This window comes from Bombina bombina, chromosome 2, assembly GCF_027579735.1.
Source record: "Bombina bombina isolate aBomBom1 chromosome 2, aBomBom1.pri, whole genome shotgun sequence".
In the NCBI taxonomy this organism is placed as follows: Eukaryota; Metazoa; Chordata; class Amphibia; order Anura; family Bombinatoridae; genus Bombina; species Bombina bombina.
Genome location: NC_069500.1, coordinates 143,947,294 through 143,971,778, shown reverse-complemented (window position 1 = coordinate 143,971,778; position 24,485 = coordinate 143,947,294). Strand labels below are relative to the sequence as shown.

The following is a 24,485-nucleotide window of genomic DNA, read 5'->3' as shown; positions in this document are numbered from 1 at the left end:
AACAGATGCAAGTCTGACAGGTTGGGGAGCTGTTTGGGGGTCTCTGACAGCACAAGGAGTTTGGGAATCTCAGGAGGTGAGTTTACCGATCAATATTTTGGAACTCCGTGCAATTTTCAGAGCTCTTCAGTCATGGCCTCTTCTAAAGAGAGAATCGTTTATTTGTTTTCAGACAGACAATGTCACAACTGTGGCATACATCAATCATCAAGGAGGGACTCACAGTCCTCTGGTTATGAAGGAAGTATCTCGAATTCTGGTATGGGCGGAATCCAGCTCCTGTCTAGTTTCTGCGGTTCATATCCCAGGTATAGACAATTGGGAAGCGGATTATCTCAGCCGCCAAACGTTACATCCGGGCGAATGGTCTCTTCACCCAGAGGTATTTCTTCAGATTGTTCAAATGTGGGGACTTCCAGAAATAGATCTGATGGCCTCTCATCTAAACAAGAAACTTCCCAGGTATCTGTCCAGATCCAGGGATCCTCAAGCGGAAGCAGTGGATGCATTGTCACTTCCTTGGAAGTATCATCCTGCCTATATCTTTCCGCCTCTAGTTCTTCTTCCAAGAGTAATCTCCAAGATTCTGAAGGAATGCTCGTTTGTTCTGCTGGTAGCTCCAGCATGGCCTCACAGGTTTTGGTATGCGGATCTTGTCCGGATGGCCTTTTGCCAACCGTGGGCTCTTCCGTTAAGACCAGACCTTTTGTCGCAAGGTCCTTTTTTCCATCAGGATCTCAAATCCTTAATATTTAAAGGTATGGAGATTGAACGCTTGATTCTTAGTCAAAGAGGTTTCTCTGACTCTGTGATTAATACTATGTTACAGGCTCGTAAATCTGTATCTAGGGAGATATATTATAGAGTCTGGAAGACTTATATTTCTTGGTGTCTTTCTCATCATTTTTCCTGGCATTCTTTTAGAATTCCGAGAATTTTACAATTTCTTCAGGATGGTTTGGATAAAGGTTTGTCTGCAAGTTCATTGAAAGGACAAATCTCTGCTCTTTCTGTTCTTTTTCACAGAAAGATTGCTATTCTTCCTGATATTCATTGTTTTGTACAAGCTTTGGTTCGTATAAAACCTGTCATTAAGTCAATTTCTCCTCCTTGGAGTTTGAATTTGGTTCTGGGGGCTCTTCAAGCTCCTCCGTTTGAACCTATGCATTCGTTGGACATCAAATTACTTTCTTGGAAAGTTTTGTTCCTTTTGGCTATCTCTTCTGCCAGACGAGTTTCTGAATTTTTCTGCTCTTTCTTGTGAGTCTCCTTTTCTGATTTTTCATCAGGATAAGGCGGTGTTGCGAACTTCTTTTAAATTTTTACCTAAGGTTGTGAATTCTAACAATATTAGTAGAGAAATTGTGGTTCCTTCATTGTGTCCTAATCCTAAGAATTCTAAGGAGAGATCATTGCATTCTTTGGATGTTGTTAGAGCTTTGAAATATTATGTTGAAGCTACTAAGAATTTCCGAAAGACTTCTAGTCTATTTGTTATCTTTTCCGGTTCTAGGAAAGGTCAGAAGGCCTCTGCCATTTCTTTGGCATCTTGGTTGAAATCTATAATTCATCATGCTTATGTCGAGTCGGGTAAAACTCCGCCTCAAAGGATTACAGCTCATTCTACTAGGTCAGTTTCTACTTCCTGGGCGTTTAGGAATGAAGCTTCGGTTGATCAGATTTGCAAAGCAGCAACTTGGTCTTCTTTGCATACTTTTACTAAAATTCTACCATTTTGATGTGTTTTCTTCTTCTGAAGCTGTTTTTGGTAGAAAAGTACTTCAGGCAGCTGTTTCAGTTTGAATCTTCTGCTTATAATTTAAACTTTATTTTGGGTGTGGATTATTTTTCAGCGGAATTGGCTGTCTTTATTTTATCCCTCCCTCTCTAGTGACTCTTGCGTGGAAAGATCCACATCTTGGGTAGTCATTATCCCATACGTCACTAGCTCATGGACTCTTGCTAATTACATGAAAGAAAACATAATTTATGTAAGAACTTACCTGATAAATTCATTTCTTTCATATTAGCAAGAGTCCATGAGGCCCACCCTTTTTTGTGGTGGTTATGATTTTTTTGTATAAAGCACAATTATTCCAATTCCTTATTTTTTATGCTTTCGCACTTTTTGGCTATTCGTTAAACTGATTTGTGGGTGTGGTGAGGGGTGTATTTATAGGCATTTTGAGGTTTGGGAAACTTTGCCCCTCCTGGTAGGAATGTATATCCCATACGTCACTAGCTCATGGACTCTTGCTGATATGAAAGAAATGAATTTATCAGGTAAGTTCTTACATAAATTATGTTTTTCTCCTCGGTTTCAGATTCCCGGTCTTAACCTTGTGGTTTCTGTAAGATCCGGGGTCTGGGCGTTGCCTGCCTTGTTTCTCAAGACCGGTTCGGGTCTCTGTGAGCTTGGTTCGGTTTTCGGGGGTTCCTTATTTTATTTGAAACTTGTTGTACCCTATTTAGGGGTCTTCGGGAAACCTTTAATTTTTCTTCCACGTCTTCTCCTCTTTGGGAGGTTTCGGTAGTTAATCCCTTTTCTCTAGTGAGGGGTGTGTGGTTGGGGACCGACTGCTCGGCGGCAGTGTCTCCTGGAGGCATGTTGGCTCAGTCGAGTTTTTTTCTGAAGTCTCTAGCAAGGCTTATGTACTATCTGCGGGTCAGTGTCCTTGGGGCTTTTTCTTTTTTCAAAGTTTTCTCGGCTTCGGATGAAGCGGGTTTTTGTGGGTAGGGTTTTGCAGGCCTGGTGCCCTCAGAATGGGTCACCTCTTATACCCTCAGGTTTTGCATTCAGTGTCCTCTGTAGCTTGGGTATTGTTTTCCCAAAAGTAATGAATGCAGCTGTGGACTATTTCCATTTATGAAGAAAAACATAAATTATGCTTACCTGATAATTTTCTTTTCTTCAGATGGAAAGAGTCCACAGCTCCCCGCCTGTGTTTTTTACGTGGGGCGTCTATTACATTTATTATTCTGGCACCTTTTCACCCTGATATTTCTTCTACTGTTCCTTGTTCCTCGGCAGAATAACTGGTGGATGAGGGAAGTGGGTGTAGTATTTAAGCCTTTGGCTGGGGTGTCTTTACCTCCTCCTGGTGGCCAGGTTCTGAATTCCCAAAAGTAATGAATGCAGCTGTGGACTCTTTCCATCTGAAGAAAAGAAAAATCTCAGGTAAGCATAATTTATGTTTTTTATTATGCACTTATTATTTAGGCAATTAACTAATTAACTATATTTAGTGATATCCATTTCAGATAACTGCGTTTTACTATTCACTTTTGTGTAGGGTGACCATATTGCCGCTTTAAAAAGGGACACATATGAAAAATGCATATGCCAAGGCTGTTTTCAGGACTGTTTAAAGAAATGTTTGGTATGAGAAATCTAAGATATGTATTTTTCATATGTGTCCCTTTTTAATATGGTCACCCTACTTTTGGGACTATAAATTAGAGAACTGCTATCTGACAAATTTAAATAAACATATCTTACCGGATCTTTATATTTTTGGAATACATATTTTCTATAATTAAGCATTGCATTTTCTGTGTAATTCAGGTCGCTCCAGATCATGTTATTCCAGCACGAGAGGAAATCTATGTTTACAGTCCATTAGGAACAGCTTTAAAAATTGATGATACAGATGGAACAGAAAAAAACTCCAGCATTGTCACAATGTATGTAATAAATCTTGGTAGTAATGTGCTATTAACACTCAGTATAGAAATGTTCTCTTTATAGTGTTTTTTTTTCCTTTCAGATTTATGATTTGGAACACAATGATGGGAACATCCATTCTAAGTATTCCTTGGGGAATTAAACAGGTTTGAAATACTGTCTAACTCAGTACATTTTTATTACATATTCAGTTTAGAAGTATAGTAACTGGAAGTATGGCCTAGATTTGGAGTTTGGCGGTAGAAGGGCTGTTAACGCTCCGCGGGCTTTTTTCTGGCCGCACCATAAATTTAACTCTGGTATCGAGAGTTCAAACAAATGCTGCGTTAGGCTCCAAAAAAGGAGCGTAGAGCATTTTTACCGCAAATGCAACTCTCGATACCAGAGTTGCTTACGGACGCGGCCAGCCTCAAAAACGTGCTCGTGCACGATTCCCCCATAGAAAACAATGGGGCTGTTTGAGCTGAAAAAAAACCTAACACCTGCAAAAAAGCAGCGTTCAGCTCCTAACGCAGCCCCATTGTTTCCTATGGGGAAACACTTCCTACGTCTGCACCTAACACTCTAACATGTACCCCGAGTCTAAACACCCCTAACCTTACACTTATTAACCCCTAATCTGCCGCTCCCGCTATCGCTGACCCCTGCATATTTTTTTTAACCCCTAATCTGCCGCTCCGTAAACCGCCGCAACCTACGTTATCCCTATGTACCCCTAATCTGCTGCCCCTAACACCGCCGACCCCTATATTATATTTATTAACCCCTAATCTGCCCCCCACAACGTCGCCGACACCTGCCTACACTTATTAACCCCTAATCTGCCGAGCGGACCTGAGCGCTACTATAATAAAGTTATTAACCCCTAATCCGCCTCACTAACCCTATCATAAATAGTATTAACCCCTAATCTGCCCTCCCTAACATCGCCGACACCTAACTTCAATTATTAACCCCTAATCTGACGACCGGAGCTCACCGCTACTATAATAAATGGATTAACCCCTAAAGCTAAGTCTAACCCTAACACTAACACCCCCCTAAGTTAAATATAATTTAAATCTAACGAAATTAATTAACTCTTATTAAATAAATTATTCCTATTTAAAGCTAAATACTTACCTGTAAAATACATCCTAATATAGCTACAATATAAATTATAATTATATTATAGCTATTTTAGGATTTATATTTATTTTACAGGCAACTTGGTAATTATTTTAACCAGGTACAATAGCTATTTAATAGTTACCTAGTTAAAATAATAACAAATTTACCTGTAAAATAAATCCTAACCTAAGATATAATTAAACCTAACACTACCCTATCAATAAATTAATTAAATAAACTACCTACAATTACCTACAATTAACCTAACACTACACTATCAATAAATTAATTAAACACAATTCCTACAAATAAATACAATTAAATAAACTAGCTAAAGTACAAAAAATAAAAAAGAACTAAGTTACAAAAAATAAAAAAATATTTACAAACATAAGAAAAATATTACAACAATTTTAAACTAATTACACCTACTCTAAGCCCCCTAATAAAATAACAAAGCCCCCCAAAATAAAAAATTCCCTACCCTATTCTAAATTAAAAAAGGTAAAAGCTCTTTTACCTTACCAGCCCTGAACAGGGCCCTTTGCGGGGCATGCCCCAAGAATTTCAGCTCTTTTGCCTGTAAAAAAAAAACATACAATACCCAAGCCCCCCAACATTACAACCCACCACCCACATACCCCTAATCTAACCCAAACCCCCCTTAAATAAACCTAACACTAAGCCCCTGAAGATCTTCCTACCTTGTCTTCACCATCCAGGTTCACCGATCCGTCCTGAAGAGCTCCTCCGATGTCCTGATCCAAGCCCAAGCGGGGGGCTGAAGAGGTCCATGATCCGGTCAAAGTCTTCATCCAAGCGGGGCAGAAGAGGATCTTCCATCCGATTGAAGTCTTCAGCCAAGCAGCATCCATCCGGAGCGAAGCGGCAGGATCCTGAAGACCTCCAGCGCGGAACATCCATCCGGCCCGACGACTGAACGACGAATGACTGTTCCTTTAAGGGACGTCATCCAAGATGGCGTCCCTCGAATTCCGATTGGCTGATAGGATTCTATCAGCCAATCGGAATTAAGGTAGGAATTTTCTGATTGGCTGATGGAATCAGCCAATCAGAATCAAGTTCAATCCGATTGGCTGATCCAATCAGCCAATCAGATTGAGCTTGCATTCTATTGGCTGATCGGAACAGCCAATAGAATGCGAGCTCAATCTGATTGGCTGATTGGATCAGCCAATCGGATTGAACTTGATTCTGATTGGCTGATTCCATCAGCCAATCAGAAAATTCCTACCTTAATTCCGATTGGCTGATAGAATCCTATCAGCCAATCGGAATTCGAGGGACGCCATCTTGGATGACGTCCCTTAAAGGAACAGTCATTCGTCGTTCAGTCGTCGGGCCGGATGGATGTTCCGCGCTGGAGGTCTTCGGGATCCTGCCGCTTCGCTCCGGATGGATGCTGCTTGGCTGAAGACTTCAATCGGATGGAAGATCCTCTTCTGCCCCGCTTGGATGAAGACTTTGACCGGATCATGGACCTCTTCAGCCCCCCGCTTGGGCTTGGATCAGGACATCGGAGGAGCTCTTCAGGACGGATCGGTGAACCTGGATGGTGAAGACAAGGTAGGAAGATCTTCAGGGGCTTAGTGTTAGGTTTATTTAAGGGGGGTTTGGGTTAGATTAGGGGTATGTGGGTGGTGGGTTGTAATGTTGGGGGGCTTGGGTATTGTATGTTTTTTTTTTACAGGCAAAAGAGCTGAAATTCTTGGGGCATGCCCCGCAAAGGGCCCTGTTCAGGGCTGGTAAGGTAAAAGAGCTTTTACCTTTTTTAATTTAGAATAGGGTAGGGAATTTTTTATTTTGGGGGGCTTTGTTATTTTATTAGGGGGCTTAGAGTAGGTGTAATTAGTTTAAAATTGTTGTAATATTTTTCTTATGTTTGTAAATATTTTTTTATTTTTTGTAACTTAGTTCTTTTTTATTTTTTGTACTTTAGCTAGTTTATTTAATTGTATTTATTTGTAGGAATTGTGTTTAATTAATTTATTGATAGTGTAGTGTTAGGTTAATTGTAGGTAATTGTAGGTAGTTTATTTAATTAATTTATTGATAGGGTAGTGTTAGATTAATTGTAGGTAATTGTAGGTAGTTTATTTAATTAATTTATTGATAGGGTAGTGTTAGGTTTAATTATATCTTAGGTTAGGATTTATTTTACAGGTAAATTTGTTATTATTTTAACTAGGTAACTATTAAATAGTTATTAACTATTTAATAGATATTGTACCTGGTTAAAATAATTACAAAGTTGCCTGTAAAATAAATATTAATCCTAAAATAGCTATAATATAATTATAATTTATATTGTAGCTATATTAGGATTTATTTTACAGGTAAGTATTTAGCTTTAAATAGGAATAATTTATTTAATAAGAGTTAATTAATTTCGTTAGATGTAAATTATATTTAACTTAGGGGGGTGTTAGTGTTAGGGTTAGACTTAGCTTTAGGGGTTAATCCATTTATTATAGTAGCGATGAGCTCCGGTCGGCAGATTAGGGGTTAATAATTGAAGTTAGGTGTCGGCGATGTTAGGGAGGGCAGATTAGGGGTTAATACTATTTATTATAGGGTTAGTGAGGCGGGTTAGGGGTTAATAACTTTATTATAGTAGCGCTCAGGTCCGCTCGGCAGATTAGGGGTTAATAAGTGTAGGCAGGTGTCGGCGACGTTGAGGGGGGCAGATTAGGGGTTAATAAATATAATATAGGGGTCGGCGGTGTTAGGGGCAGCAGATTAGGGGTACATAGGGATAACGTAGGTGGCGGCGCTTTGCGGTCGGAAGATTAGGGGTTAATTATTTTAAGTAGCTGGCGGCGACGTTGTGGGGGGCAGGTTAGGGGTTAATAAATGTAATACAGGGGTCGGCGGGGTTAGGGGCAGCAGATTAGGGGTACATAAGTATAACGTAGGTGGCGGTCGGCAGATTAGGGGTTAAAAAATTTTAATCGAGTGTCGGCGATGTGGGGGGAGCTCGGTTTAGGGGTACATAGGTAGTTTATGGGTGTTAGTGTACTTTAGGGTACAGTAGTTAAGAGCTTTATGAACCGGCGTTAGCCCAGAAAGCTCTTAACTACTGACTTTTTTCCTGCGGCTGGAGTTTTGTCGTTAGATTTCTAACGCTCACTTCAGAAACGACTCTAAATACCGGCATTAGGAAGATCCCATTGAAAAGATAGGATATGCAATTGACGTAAGGGGATCTGCGGTATGGAAAAGTCGCGGCTGAAAAGTGAGCGTTAGACCCTTTAATCACTGACTCCAAATACCAGCGGGCGGCCAAAACCAGCGTTAGGAGCCTCTAACGCTGGTTTTCACGGCTAACGCCAAACTCCAAATCTAGGCCTATGTCAGCTACAGACATGTTGACGTAGCCATGTGTGTGTGTATACTGTATATATTCTGCCTTTATATATGTAGATTGATATTGTTATTTTTAATTCAACATAAAGTACAAAGAAAAAATGAACATTACATAGGCACAAGGAATCAAAACTTAAAACAGGAAAAGAAAGAAACTAGCAAACTGTTAGTCATAAAACATTACTAAAGGTGCATTTTACAAATTTCTTATAACATTTTGCGTTCCCCTCAAGGGGACGCCCCTGGAGAAAATATATATAAACTGTATATGTGTGTGTATGTATATGTGTGTGTGTGGTGAACAATACCTGTAAAAGAAAAATATTAATTTTATAAAGGACAAAGACATAACTTAATAAAGAAATATCCTTCTTAATATGAGGAGAGTCCACGGCTTCATTCCTTACTTGTGGGAATACAGAACCTGGCCCCCAGGAGGAGGCAAAGACATCCCAGCCAAAGGCTTAAATACCTCCCCCACTTCCCTCATATCCCAGTCATTCTTTGCCTTTCGTCACAGGAGGTTGGCAGAGAAGTGTCAGAAGATACGGAGTAGTACCTTATGAATGGTATCTACCCTTTGAAATGGGACTGGAGTTTTAAGTAGTCTTGTCAACCTCTCAGTGAGAGCATTGGCGAAAGTTAGGGTCTGGAGATGCAGGGAGAGTCTTTCTGCGAAACCATCCAGACTCGTATTAACAGCTCCTAAGCAATCAGTGTTGACGCGTTTCACTGCCTGCTTTCCTCACTTTGTGTCCATATCAGGAGCGATGCTACAAGACTGTCACATTTGAGAGGCTGTGTTTCTGTTCCACAGCATAGATTCCGGTAAGATTGTTTAATTTTTTACACATATGGTAACGCTAGAAGACAGGGTCACAGTGTGGCTCCTTTTATCTGTATGGAATCAAGGGTTAATATCTCCTGATGGGGGATTATTGAATAGTAGGGATTAATCTCATAATTTTTTATTTGATTTATACTGCGTTATGTGTGAGGTGTTTTCTGAGGCTCATTGGCTAAGGTTGGAACATACAAGTTACTTTCACTTTAGAGCTGCGCAGCTTTACAAGCTTGGCACGCTTTTCCTTAGCAGAGGCGGTCATAGGTTGCACTCCATGTGACCTGGTGTGATCGTAGTTTCACTTCCTACTCTCTGACCATGCTGGTTATTGGAGAGAAGCGGTTTACTCTGTGTGCCTGGGTCATAGGAGGTGGTGAGTGCCCCAGCCATTGGGGGTATAAAGTTGCCGTTTTTATATTTTATTGTTATATTAGGACATAGCACATAGCTATGGAGGACTCTGAGTTTAGAGGGTACTCCCTCTATACCTAATAGACTAATGCCTGTTTATATTGTGAGGAGGCCGAGGTGTACCCTCCCTCTGAATTATGTTCCACATGCCTAGAAAAAGTGGTTATGTCAAAAAAGGTTAACATGTTTGATACCACTGAGCCTTCCACCCCTGAGGGGTCCCCGTCCCGTTAGGTGCGCACTCTACTTTCATTTCCTAATACACATGCAGTTTCTCATAGAACGCCTGATCCTCCATCTGGAGGAGGCCTTTTACCTCCAGACTTCACTGCGCAAGTACAAAGGGCGGTGTCTGCGGCCATTAGTGCTTTACCTTGCCCTGTTTTGCGCAAGGTCAAATATTGCTATCCTTCCCAGGGGTCATCATCTAGTTTATTGGCTGTAGCTGATAGACGGTTGTCTGATGATAAAGTTCTGTCTGATACTTCAGAGTGTGAACTTTCTGGGTCTGAATTGGCTGCCTCTAAGCCTCCGATTACGGAGGAACCAGATTTTAGATTTAGGATGGAGCACTTGCGGTTTCTTTTAAAGGAAGTTCTGTCTACCTTAGAGGTTCCAGAGGCCAAACTGCCTGAAGAACCTTTAATTCCTAAACTGGATAGAGTTTACGAAGACAGGGTTATTCCTCAGACTTTCCCTGTTCCTGTAAAGATGGAAAATATTATAAAAGGGACACTGAACCCAAATATTTTATTTCATGATTCAGATAGAGCATGAAAGTTTAAGCAACTTTTAAATTTACTCCTATTATCAATTTTTCTTCATTCTCTTGCTATCTTTATTTAAAAAGCAGGAATGTGATGCATTGGTTGAGAACCTGGGTTATGCTTGCTTATTGGTTGGTATATGTAAGACTCCAATAAGCAAGCACTATCTATGGTCCTGAACCTAAAATGGGCTGGCTGCTAAGATTTACATTTCTGCTTTTAAAATAAAGATAGCAAGAGAACAAAGAAAAATTGATAATAGGAGTAAATTAGAAAGTTACTTAAAATGTCATGCTCTATCTGAACCATGAAAGAAAAAAATTGGGTTCAGAGTCCCTTTAAGAACAAATGGGAGAGGATTGGTTCTTCCTTCACCCCTTCATCTGCCTTTAAGAAACTGTTCCCGGTCCCGGACTCTCAATTGGAGTTGTGGGGTTCCGTCCCTAAGGTGGATGGCGCTATCTCAACGCCTGCAAAACGCACTACTATCCCCCTGAAGGATAGTTCGTCGTTCAAAGAGCCCATGGATAAAAAGATGGAAACTCTGTTAAGAAAGATGTTTCAACATTCAGGATATTTATTTCAACCAGTGGCGGCAGTTGCCACAGTTGCGGATGCGGCTACCTACTGGTGTGACTCCTTATCGGAATTGATCAAGGTGGAAGGTCCCCTCAATAATATTCTTGATAGAATTAAGGCTTTAAGGGTCGCTAATTATTTTATTTGTGATGTGAATATGCAAATTATTCGTTTAAATGCTAAAACTGCTGGGTTTTCTGTTCAGGCCCACCGGGATCTATGGCTGAAGTCCTGGTCTGCGGACTTGACTTCCAAGTCCAGACTCCTTTCCCTTCCATTCAAGGGTAAGATTTTGTTTGGTCCAGGCCTGGACTCCATTATTTCCACGGTTAAAGGGGGCAAGGGTGCCTTCCTACCGCAAGATAAAAAGAACAGACCTAAGGGACAATCCTAATAATTTTCGTTCCTTTCGTTCTGATAAATGAAAGCACCAGCAATCCTCCACTAAGACCAAGCAACCTAAGACTTGGAAGCCGGCTCAGTCCTGGAATAAGTCCAAGCAGAGCAAGAAGCCTGCTGAGACTAAATCAACATGAAGGGGTCGCCCCCGGTCCGTCTATGGATCAGGTAGGGGGCAGACTTTCGCTCTTCTTAGAAGCTTGGTTCAGGAATGTGCAGGATCCTTGAGTCCTGGAGGTCATTGGTCAGGGTTACAGAATTGGGTTCAAGTCTCTTCCACCCAAGGGCAGATTCCTTCTCTCAAATCTGTCATCAAATCCAGAGAAGAGGGATGCCTTTCTGGGGTGTGTTCGGGATCTGTCTTCCTTAGGAGTCATTGTCCTGGTTCCTATAGAGGAACGAGGCTTGAGATACTACTCAAACCTTTTTCGTGGTCCCAAAGAAGGAGGGAACTTTCCGCCCGATTCTGGACCAAAAGTGCTTAAACAAGTTTCTGAACGTCCCCTCGTTCAAGATGGAGACGATAAGGTCTATCCTTCCCTTAGTCCAGAAGGGACAGTTCATGACCACTATAGATCTGAAGGATGCTTACCTTCATGTCCCAATCCACAGGGAGCACTATTGTTTGCCTTCCTGGACCAGCACTTCCAGTTTAATGCTCTTCCGTTTGGCCTAGCTACTACCCCAAGAATTTTCACAAAGGTTTTGGGAGCTCTCTTAGCCGTGGCCAGAACCCAGGGCATTGCAGTAGCACCTTACTTGGACAATATTCTGGTACAAGCACCATCCTTTCGTCTAGCGAAAGAACATTCGGAATCTCTTCTCTCTCTTCTTCGATCCCATGGATGGAAGATAAACTTAGAAAAGAGTTCTCTTAATCCAAGCACCAGGGTAGAATTCCTGGGCACTATTAGACTCACTAGTCATGAGGATATTTCTTTCAGACCAGAGATGCTGCAAGCTGGCTTTGGCATGTCTTGCGCTCCGGACCTCCTCAAGGCCCTCTGTGGCGCAGTGTATCGAGGTGATTGGTCTCATGGTGTCCAGCATGGACATAATTCCCTTTGCCAGGTTCCTTCTCACACCATTACAGCTGTGCATGCTGAGACAGTGGAACGGCAATCATTCGGATCTGTCTCAACAGATTTCTCTGGACAACCGGTCGAGAGAATAGCTCTCTTGGTGGCTCTGTCCAGATCACCTACCCCGAGGGATATCCTTTTTAAGACAATCTTGGGAGATTGTGACTACAGATGCAAGTCTTTCAGGATGGTGAGCAGTTTGGGGAGGCAAGAAGGCTCAGGGTTTTTGGTCTTTGAGCAATCTTCAATGCTCTGAAGGCTTGGCCATGTTTCGGTTTGTCCCAGTTTATCAGATTCAAATCAGACAATATCTCCTCAGTGGCTTACATCAACCAACAGGGAGGAAGGAGGAGCTCCCTAACAATGAGGGAGGTATCTCTGATTCTGTAGTGGACGGAGGCGCACAACTGTTCGCTGTCAGCGATCCACATTCCTGGTGTGGACAACTGGGAAGCGGATTTTCTCAGTAGCCAATCCTTTCATCCGGGGGAATGGTCTCTCCATCCCGATGTGTTTGCGGAGATATGCAACAGGTGGGGGCCCCCGGAGATAGATCTCACGGCGTCCCGCCTCAATACCAAGCTACCCAGGTATGGGACGAGATCCAGGGATCCTCAGGCGAGCTAATAGATGCCTTAGTGGTGCTTTGGAGGTTCAGTCTAATATACCTTTTTCCGCCATTACCTCTCCTTCCTCGAGTAGTGGCCCTCATCAAGCAGGAGCTGGCATCAGTGATACTGATTGCTCCATTGTGGCCGCAAAGAATGTGGTTCGCGGATCTAGTGGGGATGTCGTCATCTCCTCCATGGAAGTTACCTTGTCACAAGGATCTGCTGGAACAAGGTCCTTTTGTTCATCAAAATCTAGATTCTCTGAGGCTGACTGCGTGGAGATTAAACGCTTAGTCCTAGCCAAGAGAGGTTTTTCTGAGAGAGTTATTGATACATCTATCATAAGGTGTAGAGGACCTACTTATTCTGGTGTGAAGAGCGGATTCCCCTGGCATAAGGTCAAGGTTTCCAGGATTCTTTCCTTTCTCCAGAATGGTCTGGAAAAGGGCCTTTCTGCTAGCTCCCTTAAGGGACAGATTTCGTCCCTATCTGTTTTACTGCACAAGAGGCTCACTGAGCTTCCTGATGTTCAGTCTTTTGTTCAGGCTCTGGCTAGAATCAGGCCTGTGTTTAGATCTAGCGCTCCTGCTTGGAGTTTAAATCTTGTTCTTAAAGTTTTGCAGAAGGCTTCGTTTGAGCCTATGCATTACTCTTCAGCGCGCAGAGTCTCTGAAATGGCTGCCTTGCAATGTGAGCCTCCTTACCTAGTATTTCCTGCTGATAAGTCTGTTCTTCGTACTGGGTTAGGTTTTCTTCCTAAGCTCATTTCAGATCGCAACATCAATCAGGAGATTGTGGTTCCTTCCTTGTGTCCTAATCCTTCTTCTTCGAAGGAACGGTTACTTCATAATTTGGATGTGGTTCGGGCCTTGAAGTTCTATATTCAGGCTACGAAGGAGTTTAGACAGACTTCTTCTTTGTTTGTTGTATATTCTGAGAAGTGTAGGGGGAAGAAGGCTTTGTCCACTTCCTTATCTTTTTGGTTTAGGAACAATATTCGCTTAGCTTATGAGACAGTGGGACATAAGCCTTTCTCAGAGGATTAAGGCTCATTTAACTAGAGCAGTGGCTTCCTCTTGGGCCTTCAAAAATGAGGCCTCTATAGATCAGATTTGTAGGGCAGCTACCTGGTCCTCCTTACATACCTTTTCTAAATTTTACAAGTTTGACGTTTTTGCTTCGGCTGAAGCAGCTTTTGGGAGAAAGGTTTTGCAGGCTGTTGTGCCCTCAGGGTTCGCCTCCTTTTTTGCCCTCCCATTCATTTAGTGTCCTCTGGAGCTTGGGTATATGTTTCCCACAAGTAAAGAATGAAGTCGTGGACTCTCCTCATATTAAGAAGGAAAACATAAATTATGCTTACCAGATAATTTCCTTCCCTTCTGTATGAGGAGAGTCCACGTCGCCCGCTTTTATTCTCCGAAGGGCGGACCTACATTTATTTCTGGCACCATTTATACCCTGATATTTCTCCTACTGTTCCTTGTTCCCTTGGCAGAATGACTGGGATATGAGGGAAGTGGGGGTGGTATTTAAGCCCTTGGCTGGGGTGTCTTTGCCTCCTCCTGGTGGCCAGGTTCTGTATTCCCACAAGTAAGGAATGAAGCCGTGGACTCTCCTTATACAGAAGAAAAGGAAATTATCTGGTAAGCATAATTGATGTTATTTATTATGAACAAAAAAAGAGTCACAGTACAAATACACAAAGCAACATTTTAAATTAAAAAAGGAGTAAAAAAATAGAAGCCAATACTGTACTAGCCTAGATCTCTGTCAAAACTAGGGAGCTTAACAAGAAAAGATGGTCACCCTATGCTATTGTCCACAGCCTCCCATGTAGAATGAAAGTATTATTTTACTGAATTCACAATTAAATATTTTTTTTTTCTGAGATCAGGTTTCTAACCAGGCATCTTCCAGATCGGGCAAGAAATGTAGCCAGACTAGCCATATCTTTTTAGTATGGCAGGCCATAAACCAAATTGCAAGCCCTTGGTGAACTTATAGGATGCCTTATAATTTTAGTTAATACATACACTTAGAAACAATCCCATTGTGACATCATGAGGATTATTTTAATACCTAACATGACATCTGTTATATTTGGTCACCGGTAACATTAAAGTGATTAAAGCATGTCTTATGATAACCTAAAGTGTCAATTCTAATTGGCCTAAGGTCTGTGTCTTCTGTGTTGACAGCTAAGCCCAGGCTAAGGCACCAGGTCTCTGGATGAATGTAATAAAATTCACTCTTCCGAAACGTAAAAACTATTTACGTCAGGAGGTCTGTTTTTTAAGAATAAACACAGGGAATGGTAGAATGCTCATCTAGAAAAAAACAAAATAATTAACACACAGAGAAGCAAAGTTAAAGGGACATTAAACTCCTGGGCACAACTACAGTAGCATGGTTACTACTAAACATGCTAGCGTTTTTTCCTCCTGTACCTGCAGATCTCTTTAAAGCTATTCACTTATTTTAACCCATAATAGAAGCCAGTTGGCAAAGCTCTGCATCTTTATACTGGGTTCTGCCATCTTGTAGTACTCATATTGTTGCATCCTGTGATAGAAGTGGTGAACTTTTACAGATCAGTGATGTTACTCGCTTTTTGACGGCTGTACCTTGTACTTTGGATTATCTTGCACAATTGAAAGCAGAAGCTTTAACTATTTCCAGTTTTTTTTAACACAGTTTAAAAGCTCAATATAAAAAAGCCCTCAGGAATAATATAGAGAAATACAGCCACTGCTCTGTATTGTGCACTCCTGAGTGCACAGCAATACAGTAAAAAAGACAATATCACAGATCGGTAAACGCACAAGATGGCGGTGCACTTATAAAGGGTTAAAATAAGAGAACAGCTTTAAAGAAAGCTACAGGAACAAGAGGAAAAATAATAGAATAGTGAGTAGTAACCAGTAGTTATCAAACATTCACACCCCTGACGACCACTGCGTATTCAGCCGAATAACGGAAGTGCGTTCAAATCACCTGATACCACAGGAATGCCCGGAGTGCCGTAGCTTGCGGCAGGCCAAACCACTGAATCCAGCCAAAGTTGAAAAGAATAGCAGGCACTACCCAGAGTGTGGTATAACAATAAAAAATATCTTTAATAATTCCAAAAGTTAAAAAACAACGGCCAGGTGCATAGACATGGTACAGAATACAGAGGCAGACAAGTCTGATGCCTTTTGCACCCTCTAGCGGCGCTTACTCTTAGAGTCTATGGTCTATTAGTAAGCGCTGTTAGAGGCAGTTTATTATCCCTTTAACTCCTCACAACCTAGGTCTTCATGACACACACACATATATTTATTTATTTATTGAGTAAGTGATATGTATTGAAAGAAAAAAATTGGGAGAACAGTAAAGTGATATGAGGAAAGAAGAGAGAGAGAGGAATAATAAAGTGTAAAAAATAGAGTATTCATTTAATAATAAAACAGCGTTTTTTGCCGTTTTTCTTTTTACTTTGTAGGCTGGATTTACCACTGGAGTCTGTATTTTATTTTTGATGGGCGCCTTAACGCTTTACTGCTGTTACAGAGTTTTGAAGTCACGAGAGACGATACGTAAGCATTTTTCACTTATTTGTAGCAAATCTCATTAATCCTTTGTGGTCTAGGGCCTAAGAAATTCTAATAAAAACATAATTTATTCTTACCTGATACATTTCTTTCTTTCTTGGTGGGGAATTCATCTCCTTTCCACCATGAGTTTTAAGTATCCCTCTTTCTTCCCTCCCAGTAGTATGTATAGCCAAGGATAGGAGGAAGAAGTAAGAAAGATAGTAGGGTAAAGAGCAGGGCTGCCACTAGAAATTTTGGGGCCCCTGACTCAGCCAGTTTTTGCCCCCCCAGCATACTTAGGTGGGCTCAGGCGCAGTAATGCACTACTGGGACTCGGTGCGAGCTGCTAATTGGAGGCACATAAAAACACATATTAGTAATATTTTATGCTAAAACTGATTAACCCACCAATATGGAATTACTGAATTATATATATATAAACATACTGAAAATAATTCTGGAATACATTTCTATGGATATTGGCTATTAAATACAATTTATTTTCCAATACATTTGCCACCATAAAGCTTACATTTCATTAAAACTCCTCCAGATTTAATGAAGAATGTATTCTTCATTTATACTTTAAACCACTGTAATATCTATTGCTTAAAGGGACATTATACACTCATTTTTTCTTTGCATAAATGTTTTGTAGATTATCTATTTATAAAGCCCATAAAGTTTTGTTTTTTTTAAAAAATGTATAATTTTGCTTATTTTTAAAGAACATTGCTCTGATTTTCAGACTCCTAACCAAGCCCCAAAGTTTTATGAGAATACCATCAGATACCTACTCCAGCTTGCTCCTGTTTGTGTAAAGGGTCTTTTCATATGCAAAAGAAGGGGGAGGGGGAGTGTCTTATTTCCCACTTGCAGTGGGCTTTCCAACTGCCTTTTCAACAGAGCTAAACTGAAAGCTTCTAAGTACGTTTTTAAACCATTTTATACTGGATTTTTATATCAGTATCAGTGCATCTTATTCTTTATAGTAGTGTCTATTACATGCAGTTATATGAAAATGATTGTATACTGTCCCTTTAACTATATGAGCTTCTCCATTATGGTTGATTGGGCTATCCACACTTGGAAATTCATTTCTACTGGTAAATTGTGGTAATTGGTCTGGGTTAAACCAATATAGCCTAGCTGCTGACAGTTTACTTGCATTGCACATAGGATTGTGTTTTTCCTGTTATATATTTGCTTTGCACATTTTTTTATCCTCTTAAAATCCAAGGGACACTGTGTTAAATCTTGATATCTGTTAAATTAAATGGCTTTAATCTCTTCTCTGCTTTTGAGGCAGGACTGTCTGTCATTTATAGCCGATTCAGGCTGAATATTTAACATTGATAAGTACAGCAAGTTGCTGAATCAGCTATAAAGGACTGCAACAGGTATCAACACATTGTCCCTTGGATTTTAAGAGGATAAAAAAATGTACAAACAAATATACAATAAGAAAAACACAATCCTGTGTAATTAAGCAGCAGCATGTACAGACAGTACAGTGATAGTTGTTCCACATCCACTGTGTAGTAATTGCTGACTTCCCTACAAGCCTTTACAAAATACCATTAGATCCTTAAAGGGACAGTCAAGGCCAAAAAAACCTTTTATTTTTCAAATAGGACATGTAACTTTAAACAACTTTCCAATTTAGTTTTATCAGCAATTTTGCTTTGTTCTCTTGGTATTCTAGTTGAGAGCAAACCTAGGAAGGCTCATATGATAATTTTTAAGCCCTTGAAGGCCGCCTCTAATCACATGCTTTTGTATTTGCTTTTCACAACAGGGGAGAGTAGTTCAGGTAAACCATATAGATAGCATTGTGATCACGCCCGTGGGTTGTGGCAGACACTGCACTAATTGGCTAAACTGCAAGTCAATAGATAATAACTAAAAGTCATGTGATTAGGGGCGGTCAGAAGATGCTTAGATACAAGATAGTCACAGCAGTAAAAAGTGTATTAATATAACAGTGTTGGTTATGCAAAACTGGGGAATGGGTAATAAAGGGATTATCTATCTTTTTAAACAACAAAAATTCTGGTGTTGACTGTCCCTTTAAGATATCACCAATCCCCATTCTAATGTTCTGAAATCATATCAATTTAAACATAAAACTCACATAGAATCTTTAGCCATTGACTTCTGCAATCCTTACTATTGACTGAATTTCTACCCATAAAGATCTAAAATTGTTAGACCACCACTTAATAATTTAAAAAATAAACTCTGTATATCTCTTTTCCACCTGTGAGACATACTTTTTTTTACATACTCCAAAGTGACTGACTACCACTATAGTCCCTCTTGCCTGCCAGTTTTTATATCAGTATTTAGGATAGGGGATAACAACACACCCTGATTACAACAAATAGTGGAAAATTGAAAGCTAACTAGAGAGCAGGGTCATCTAATCTTGTCTTTATTTTTTGTCTCCCCTGCATTTTTGTTGAGAAATCTTATGCTTTGCAAATTAAATGAAGACAAATAATACATTAGGTCCTTACTCCCTGTACAATAATGGTGCTATGTTATTTATTAGTCGCAGCCCACACATGACAAACTTGATCAATAAAGGAATAGTAAGACCAAATTGCTTTGTAAGCAACCAAATTACAGATCCTGCATAAACTATATCACAAATCACAACATTATTGTAGAATTTTCTCCACACCAAACAAATACATTTTTAGCCACCTGTGGTATTTGTTGCAGTAGTTCTTTGCACTATGTGTAAAAGACAGTGATACCCTTTTCAGTTTGTGTGCTGTCTCTGCATAGATAGACAACATTGATATTAATTCCTCAAAGCACAGCTATTAAAGAGCCTTTTCTGATAAAGGGCAGGGTTCAGGGGGATTCAGCAAAAAGAGCTAGGTGGAGACGTGTTTGAGAAAACTGCCTGAACAGGGGGTGATACAATGTGTGGGTATGGCTGCAGATGGTAACACTAAGCTCTACTCGGCTCCTCACTGTCCTACCTCTTTCCATCCAGACGACTCTGTCAAGTGCATGCCTGCTGACTCACCGTGTCCCACCCAGTACCTTCATTCATGTGTGTCAAGTCAGTAAAGTCCCAAGCACGCCATTGTTCTGCCCCTCTCCCCGCCCCCTAACCAATTAAAATACATCCTGCCTCCTGTCATGGTCCTGGGGGCAGGCCGTGGCTGCGGGTGGGCAGGGCTTGTACAAGTGAGATCATCAGCACTACCGGGCCCGGGTCGAAACCCCCCATATCCCCCCATTTAAAAAAAAAAAGTTTGAATAATAAAACCAAGCTTCAGCACTTTTTAACAGCATCAGCAACTTTAAAAAAAATAAATAAATAACTTGCTATGTCAGTGGGCCCGGTCGGGGCCCCTCATCCCGGGCGGGTAAAGAGGTCTAAACTAGAATTGCTGCCAACCTGGAAAAATTTGGCAGGTTCGTGGAGTATCACCACCAAGAAAGAAAGGAATTTATCAGATAAGAATAAATGTTTTCTTTGCTATGTGGCAATAGTCCACTAAAATCCTTACTTGTGGGAACTTATACCCAAGCTCTGGAGTTCACAAAGGAAAACAGGTGTGAAAAAAGGATTGACAGGCACCTATTTACCAGGAAATATGCATGAAGAACCTTCCTTCCAAAAGCATAAGTCTAAAGAAACAAAAGTAACTTTCTCAACTATATGTTACCCGAGATCAGGACAAACGAGCTAAAGACCTTACGGAAATCCTTAAAAGCCTGTAAACAGATTTTCAGTGTCCTAACCACGTTTAGATTCTGCAATAATCTGCTCCTGACTTAGGTACATTACCCCCTCCAGTAATGAGCAGGAAGACAGTCGCCAGGTGTTCATGGAGAATGGACCCACTCATGGAAAGAAGGTGTGAAGGGTGCCTAATACTGTACGATGAAAGAAAAGTTAATCCTCTCCTTTCCGTATAGAAGCAACCCCATGCCACTCACTGCCTCTTCCCATTGTACCCGGCACCATCTTAGCGCTCTTATAGAGTTAAACAAGAAGAGCACTAAGATGCTGGCCGCCGTAGACCAATCACAGTAATAACAGTGCACCCTGCTCTAAAAAAGGCTACCACAGGCTGCTTTGCAACATAGTTTCTAATATAGATATATGTACTCCCTGAGCCCTGGGGCTTCTATCTAATGAAGTGAAAAATGCGGAGACCGAGCTGCAGTATTCCTTACCATATGAACCGATTCCTTGCGCTCAGCCTCTCCTCTCACTGCACTGGAATAAGGTCCCGGTGCTGATTAGCTCTCCTGATGCAGTCTGAAGAAGGCCTAAACGCGGCCCATGCCGGCAGTAATGAGAGTGGGACTATTTAAAGGAACCACTATTTCCTATGTAAAAAAGTATGCACACATCTAAAACTCAATGTACCAAGATGTTAGGGATAATAAATGAGTTTAGCACAGTATACTGTGTGTAAAAATGGCCCAAACCCCCTTCTGTGCATAAATAGTCTACCCTGTGCACAAACTTCTTCACAGCCTGTTAACCAGCCTACGTTTGTGATACAGCTGTACCGTGCAGTGTGCTATACTGCTAGGACAGGTTATGAAGTACACAATAAGTATAACTATTGAAAGCTTGTGGGCTGTGTAAAATACATGGGTACTTACCCAGCGACAGTCCCCTCCACTTCCTTCCAATGGTGGTCCTAGGGCACAGTAGATAGCCCATCCTGTACTGTAACTAAGAGTAGATGATATACTGAGTGAGTACATCTTCATGACCAGACAAGAGGAGGCTAAAGAACTATCCCAGGGACACCTGTGGCAGGTTTGTGACCACAACTCAGGGCCGTTTTTTGTGTAAGGCCATCTAGGCAGCCGCCTTATCGTGCCCCAGCAGGGGGGCGCCGGATCTGCCTGGCTGCCGGCATTGAAGCAGCGTGATGCTGTGTGAGTCAAAAACAGAGTGAAAAATTATTTATGTGCGCCCGATTTTAGAGGCTGCTGGATTGTTGTTGTTTTTCTTTAATTTAAATTGTTTTATCTTATGGCGCCCTCCTTACCACTTGGTCATCATGTGACCACAATTTCCCTCAATACCTGCACAGTCAGTGCAGTCACGAGACTCATTTGCAAGTTTTTGGAGAGGCGAACACAATTTCATCATCTAGGATTCAGGTCTGAAGTCTGTGGGCAGTGTGTCTCTGAGGATGCTGGCCGGTGTATCTGTTGTCCAGACCAGGTGAGTAAAATGATAATCTGAATGACACACATCATTGAGGACTATTGCGTTCTATTGATCTGAGTTTACATTGTAGAAACCAGACTCGGCAAATTTTACTCCCGCCTTCAAACAGCCTGCAATTAGACATGTGCCAGAGGAAACAGATGTAGTGGAGAAATAATTTCTTGTCTGCATTTATGATGATCTTTTACTTTTTTATTCTAAACATGCAAATTTACTAGCATGTTAACCATTAGAAAGCCGTTTCTGGGTTTAATCTTCAGGGAGTTTCCTACATTATATTCAGTTGACAAAGCTAAGAAATATTTTGGTTCTGTAAGACAGTTTAGAAAATTAGGTTTGTGGTTCATTTAAAGTTAAATCTTGATTTGTAACTGTTCCAAAGTGTATTAAAGGGGTATTGTAATATAATATAATTCTTTAATTGATATGACCGTGGTCGTCACTATGTGAGTTTGTTTGACCCTTGCAAAAATGTCTGCTGAGCCTGAACTAAACCTGCTGATCTTGTTCAGAGTTTAGTCAGGGAGATCTGTGCATGCGCTGTTAGGAGCTACACTGCAAACAAACCACTGTCGGATTTGCTATGCAGCATAACCACTGTCTGATTTGAATTTAGCCACCAATAAGCAAGCGCTACCCAGGTTCTGAACCAAAAAATGGTCCAGCTCCTAAGCTTACATTCCTGCTTTTAAAATACAGATACCAAGAGAACGAAGAAAAATTGATAATAGGAGTCAATTAGAAAGATGCTTAAAATGTCATGCTCTAAAAAAAATTAGGTTTCATATCCCTTTAACTAGGATGCTATGTAATCGGGGGAAGGCAAAATGTATCCTCGCCTGTGTGGCGAAAAATCTTAGCACTGGCCCTGCCACAACTCCAAAGGGAAAATTTACATTGTACAGCCAGTACTCTCCTAAATCCCTCTCTTCCATGAACTATCAATTTAGAGAAATTCTGGGATTAATATCTCTGTAATTCTTCAAAAAAAATCTTGAGCAGTGCTATCCTTGCCTTTTCCTTGATGAAACAAAGAACTACTAGGAGGGAAAGGAAAGTAGGAGAGACATTTAAAACTCTGGTATGGATTGTCTTTGCCTCCTCCTTGTGGACAGGAGATGAATTCCCACTAGTAAGGATTTTCATGGACTATCACCACCTTAAATAGAAAAATGTATATAGATCAATGCAGGAATTTATTTTGCAAAGCCAAACTAATTTTGTTCAGTATATTTGTATTTTGATAAGATTTCGAACTGTCTGAAGAGGAGCTAACAATATTACTTTAGTTAAAGGGTCAGTAAACATTTCCTAACAATTTTTCTTTTGTTAAAGGGCCAATACACATACAGGGCTAGATTATGAGTGGTGTGCTAACAGTCATGCCTAATCGAAAAGGGGTTTATTGTGGAATTTTGGGCAAGTTGGGTTTTTCGCTCGTATTACAAGTTAAAAGTAAACGAGATCGCTTGAGCACAATTGAAGTTCACACATGTCGGGATAGTGTGACCTCAGCTCTGGTTAACAGTTTCGCGAAACAAAAAAGTGTCACAAAAAAACATCAAAAATACATTACAAAGTACATTTAAATAATAACACTTTTAGAACTAAAAAGTACCAATGGCACTACCTTTGTGTGAGAAATTAAATAAATAAATTAACTGCCTTTATTTAAAGGGACAGTCTACAATAGAATTGTTATTGTTGCAAAAGATAGATAATCCCTTTATTACCCATTCCCCAGTTTTGCATAACCAACACAGTTATATTAATACACTTTTTACCTCTGTGATTACCTTGTATCTAAGAACCTTCTGACAGCCCCCTGATCACATGACTGTGACTATTTATTATCTATTGTCTTACATTTAGCATTGTGTTGTGCTAAATCTTAAATAACTTTTATAAAACTGGAAGCTCTGTAATGGTAATACCACAGATTACCTATAGGAGGCGCTAGGCAAAAGTGATAAAGGTTACCCAAGTGTAAATATACATTTAAAAACCCCAAATGATTAAAAAGATATATGGAGATAGCAAAATAAAATACAAGAATAATTAAAAAAAAATTTATTATAATAAACAAATGAATGTATATATATATATATATATATACACACGTGGCACTGGGTAGTGGCCAATGTAAAAGGTATATGTAGACAGTCCCACAAAAGTCCGTATGAGGAAAAAGGCAGCTCTCGGTCTTCACTTCACAAGTGATGCAACTTCTGAGATGGAAAACTGTAATCAAAACATAAACAGAGGTGCCACATGTGTAGGTCAATGGAAACCACAAAAACCAAACTGAACAAGATACAGGGTACTCACAAACGTGAAGGCACTCTCTTGTGCCTATTAGAAGCAGGCTGGTATTCAATCAGCAAACCAGCTGGCTGTATGGAGGAATCCTCGTCGTGATGTCTTGTAACAGTGGATCTCCTGAGCGGCAACCCTTGCCTGGATAGCTTCCTACTGATTGGAACAGGGGAGAAAGGCTAAACAGCCCTTGGGTTACTTGAAGGGAGATTGATACACACACCAGTCTTGGTAAATAGTAAAACTAGCATTTATTGTACAAAATAAAATAGCCAGCAATGTAACACATTACAGCTGGGTGTGTTAAAATCAAATCTCCTATAGCATATAGAGATAAACAGCGACGCGTTTCTCGGGGGTAACCCCGTTTCCTCAGGCTTGTATGCTCTAAATGTGTATTAGTTACCCTTAAATAGGGCTCAGTAACCACATGTTTACAATGAACACTCCCCTTCCTTCACATAAACCAATAGGACCCTTCCTTTCCCCCCACACCCA

At 40.6% G+C, this 24,485-nt stretch overlaps 1 protein-coding gene across 3 annotated transcripts in view; it reads left to right on the top strand.

The window, feature by feature from the left end:
- The window catches only part of SLC38A9 (solute carrier family 38 member 9), a 246,550-nt gene that overhangs the window by 83,994 nt on the left and 138,071 nt on the right, over positions 1-24,485 (top strand). For all 3 annotated transcript variants that reach the window (XR_008400608.1, XM_053701283.1, XM_053701285.1), the window contains exons 2-4: positions 3,566-3,684; positions 3,768-3,831; positions 16,360-16,453. Coding sequence is in view for 2 of the 3 variants with exons in the window: in XM_053701283.1 (XP_053557258.1) it covers positions 3,566-3,684; positions 3,768-3,831; positions 16,360-16,453 (277 nt within the window). In the remaining variant the exon portion in view is untranslated. The remainder of the gene's footprint in view (positions 1-3,565; positions 3,685-3,767; positions 3,832-16,359; positions 16,454-24,485) is intronic.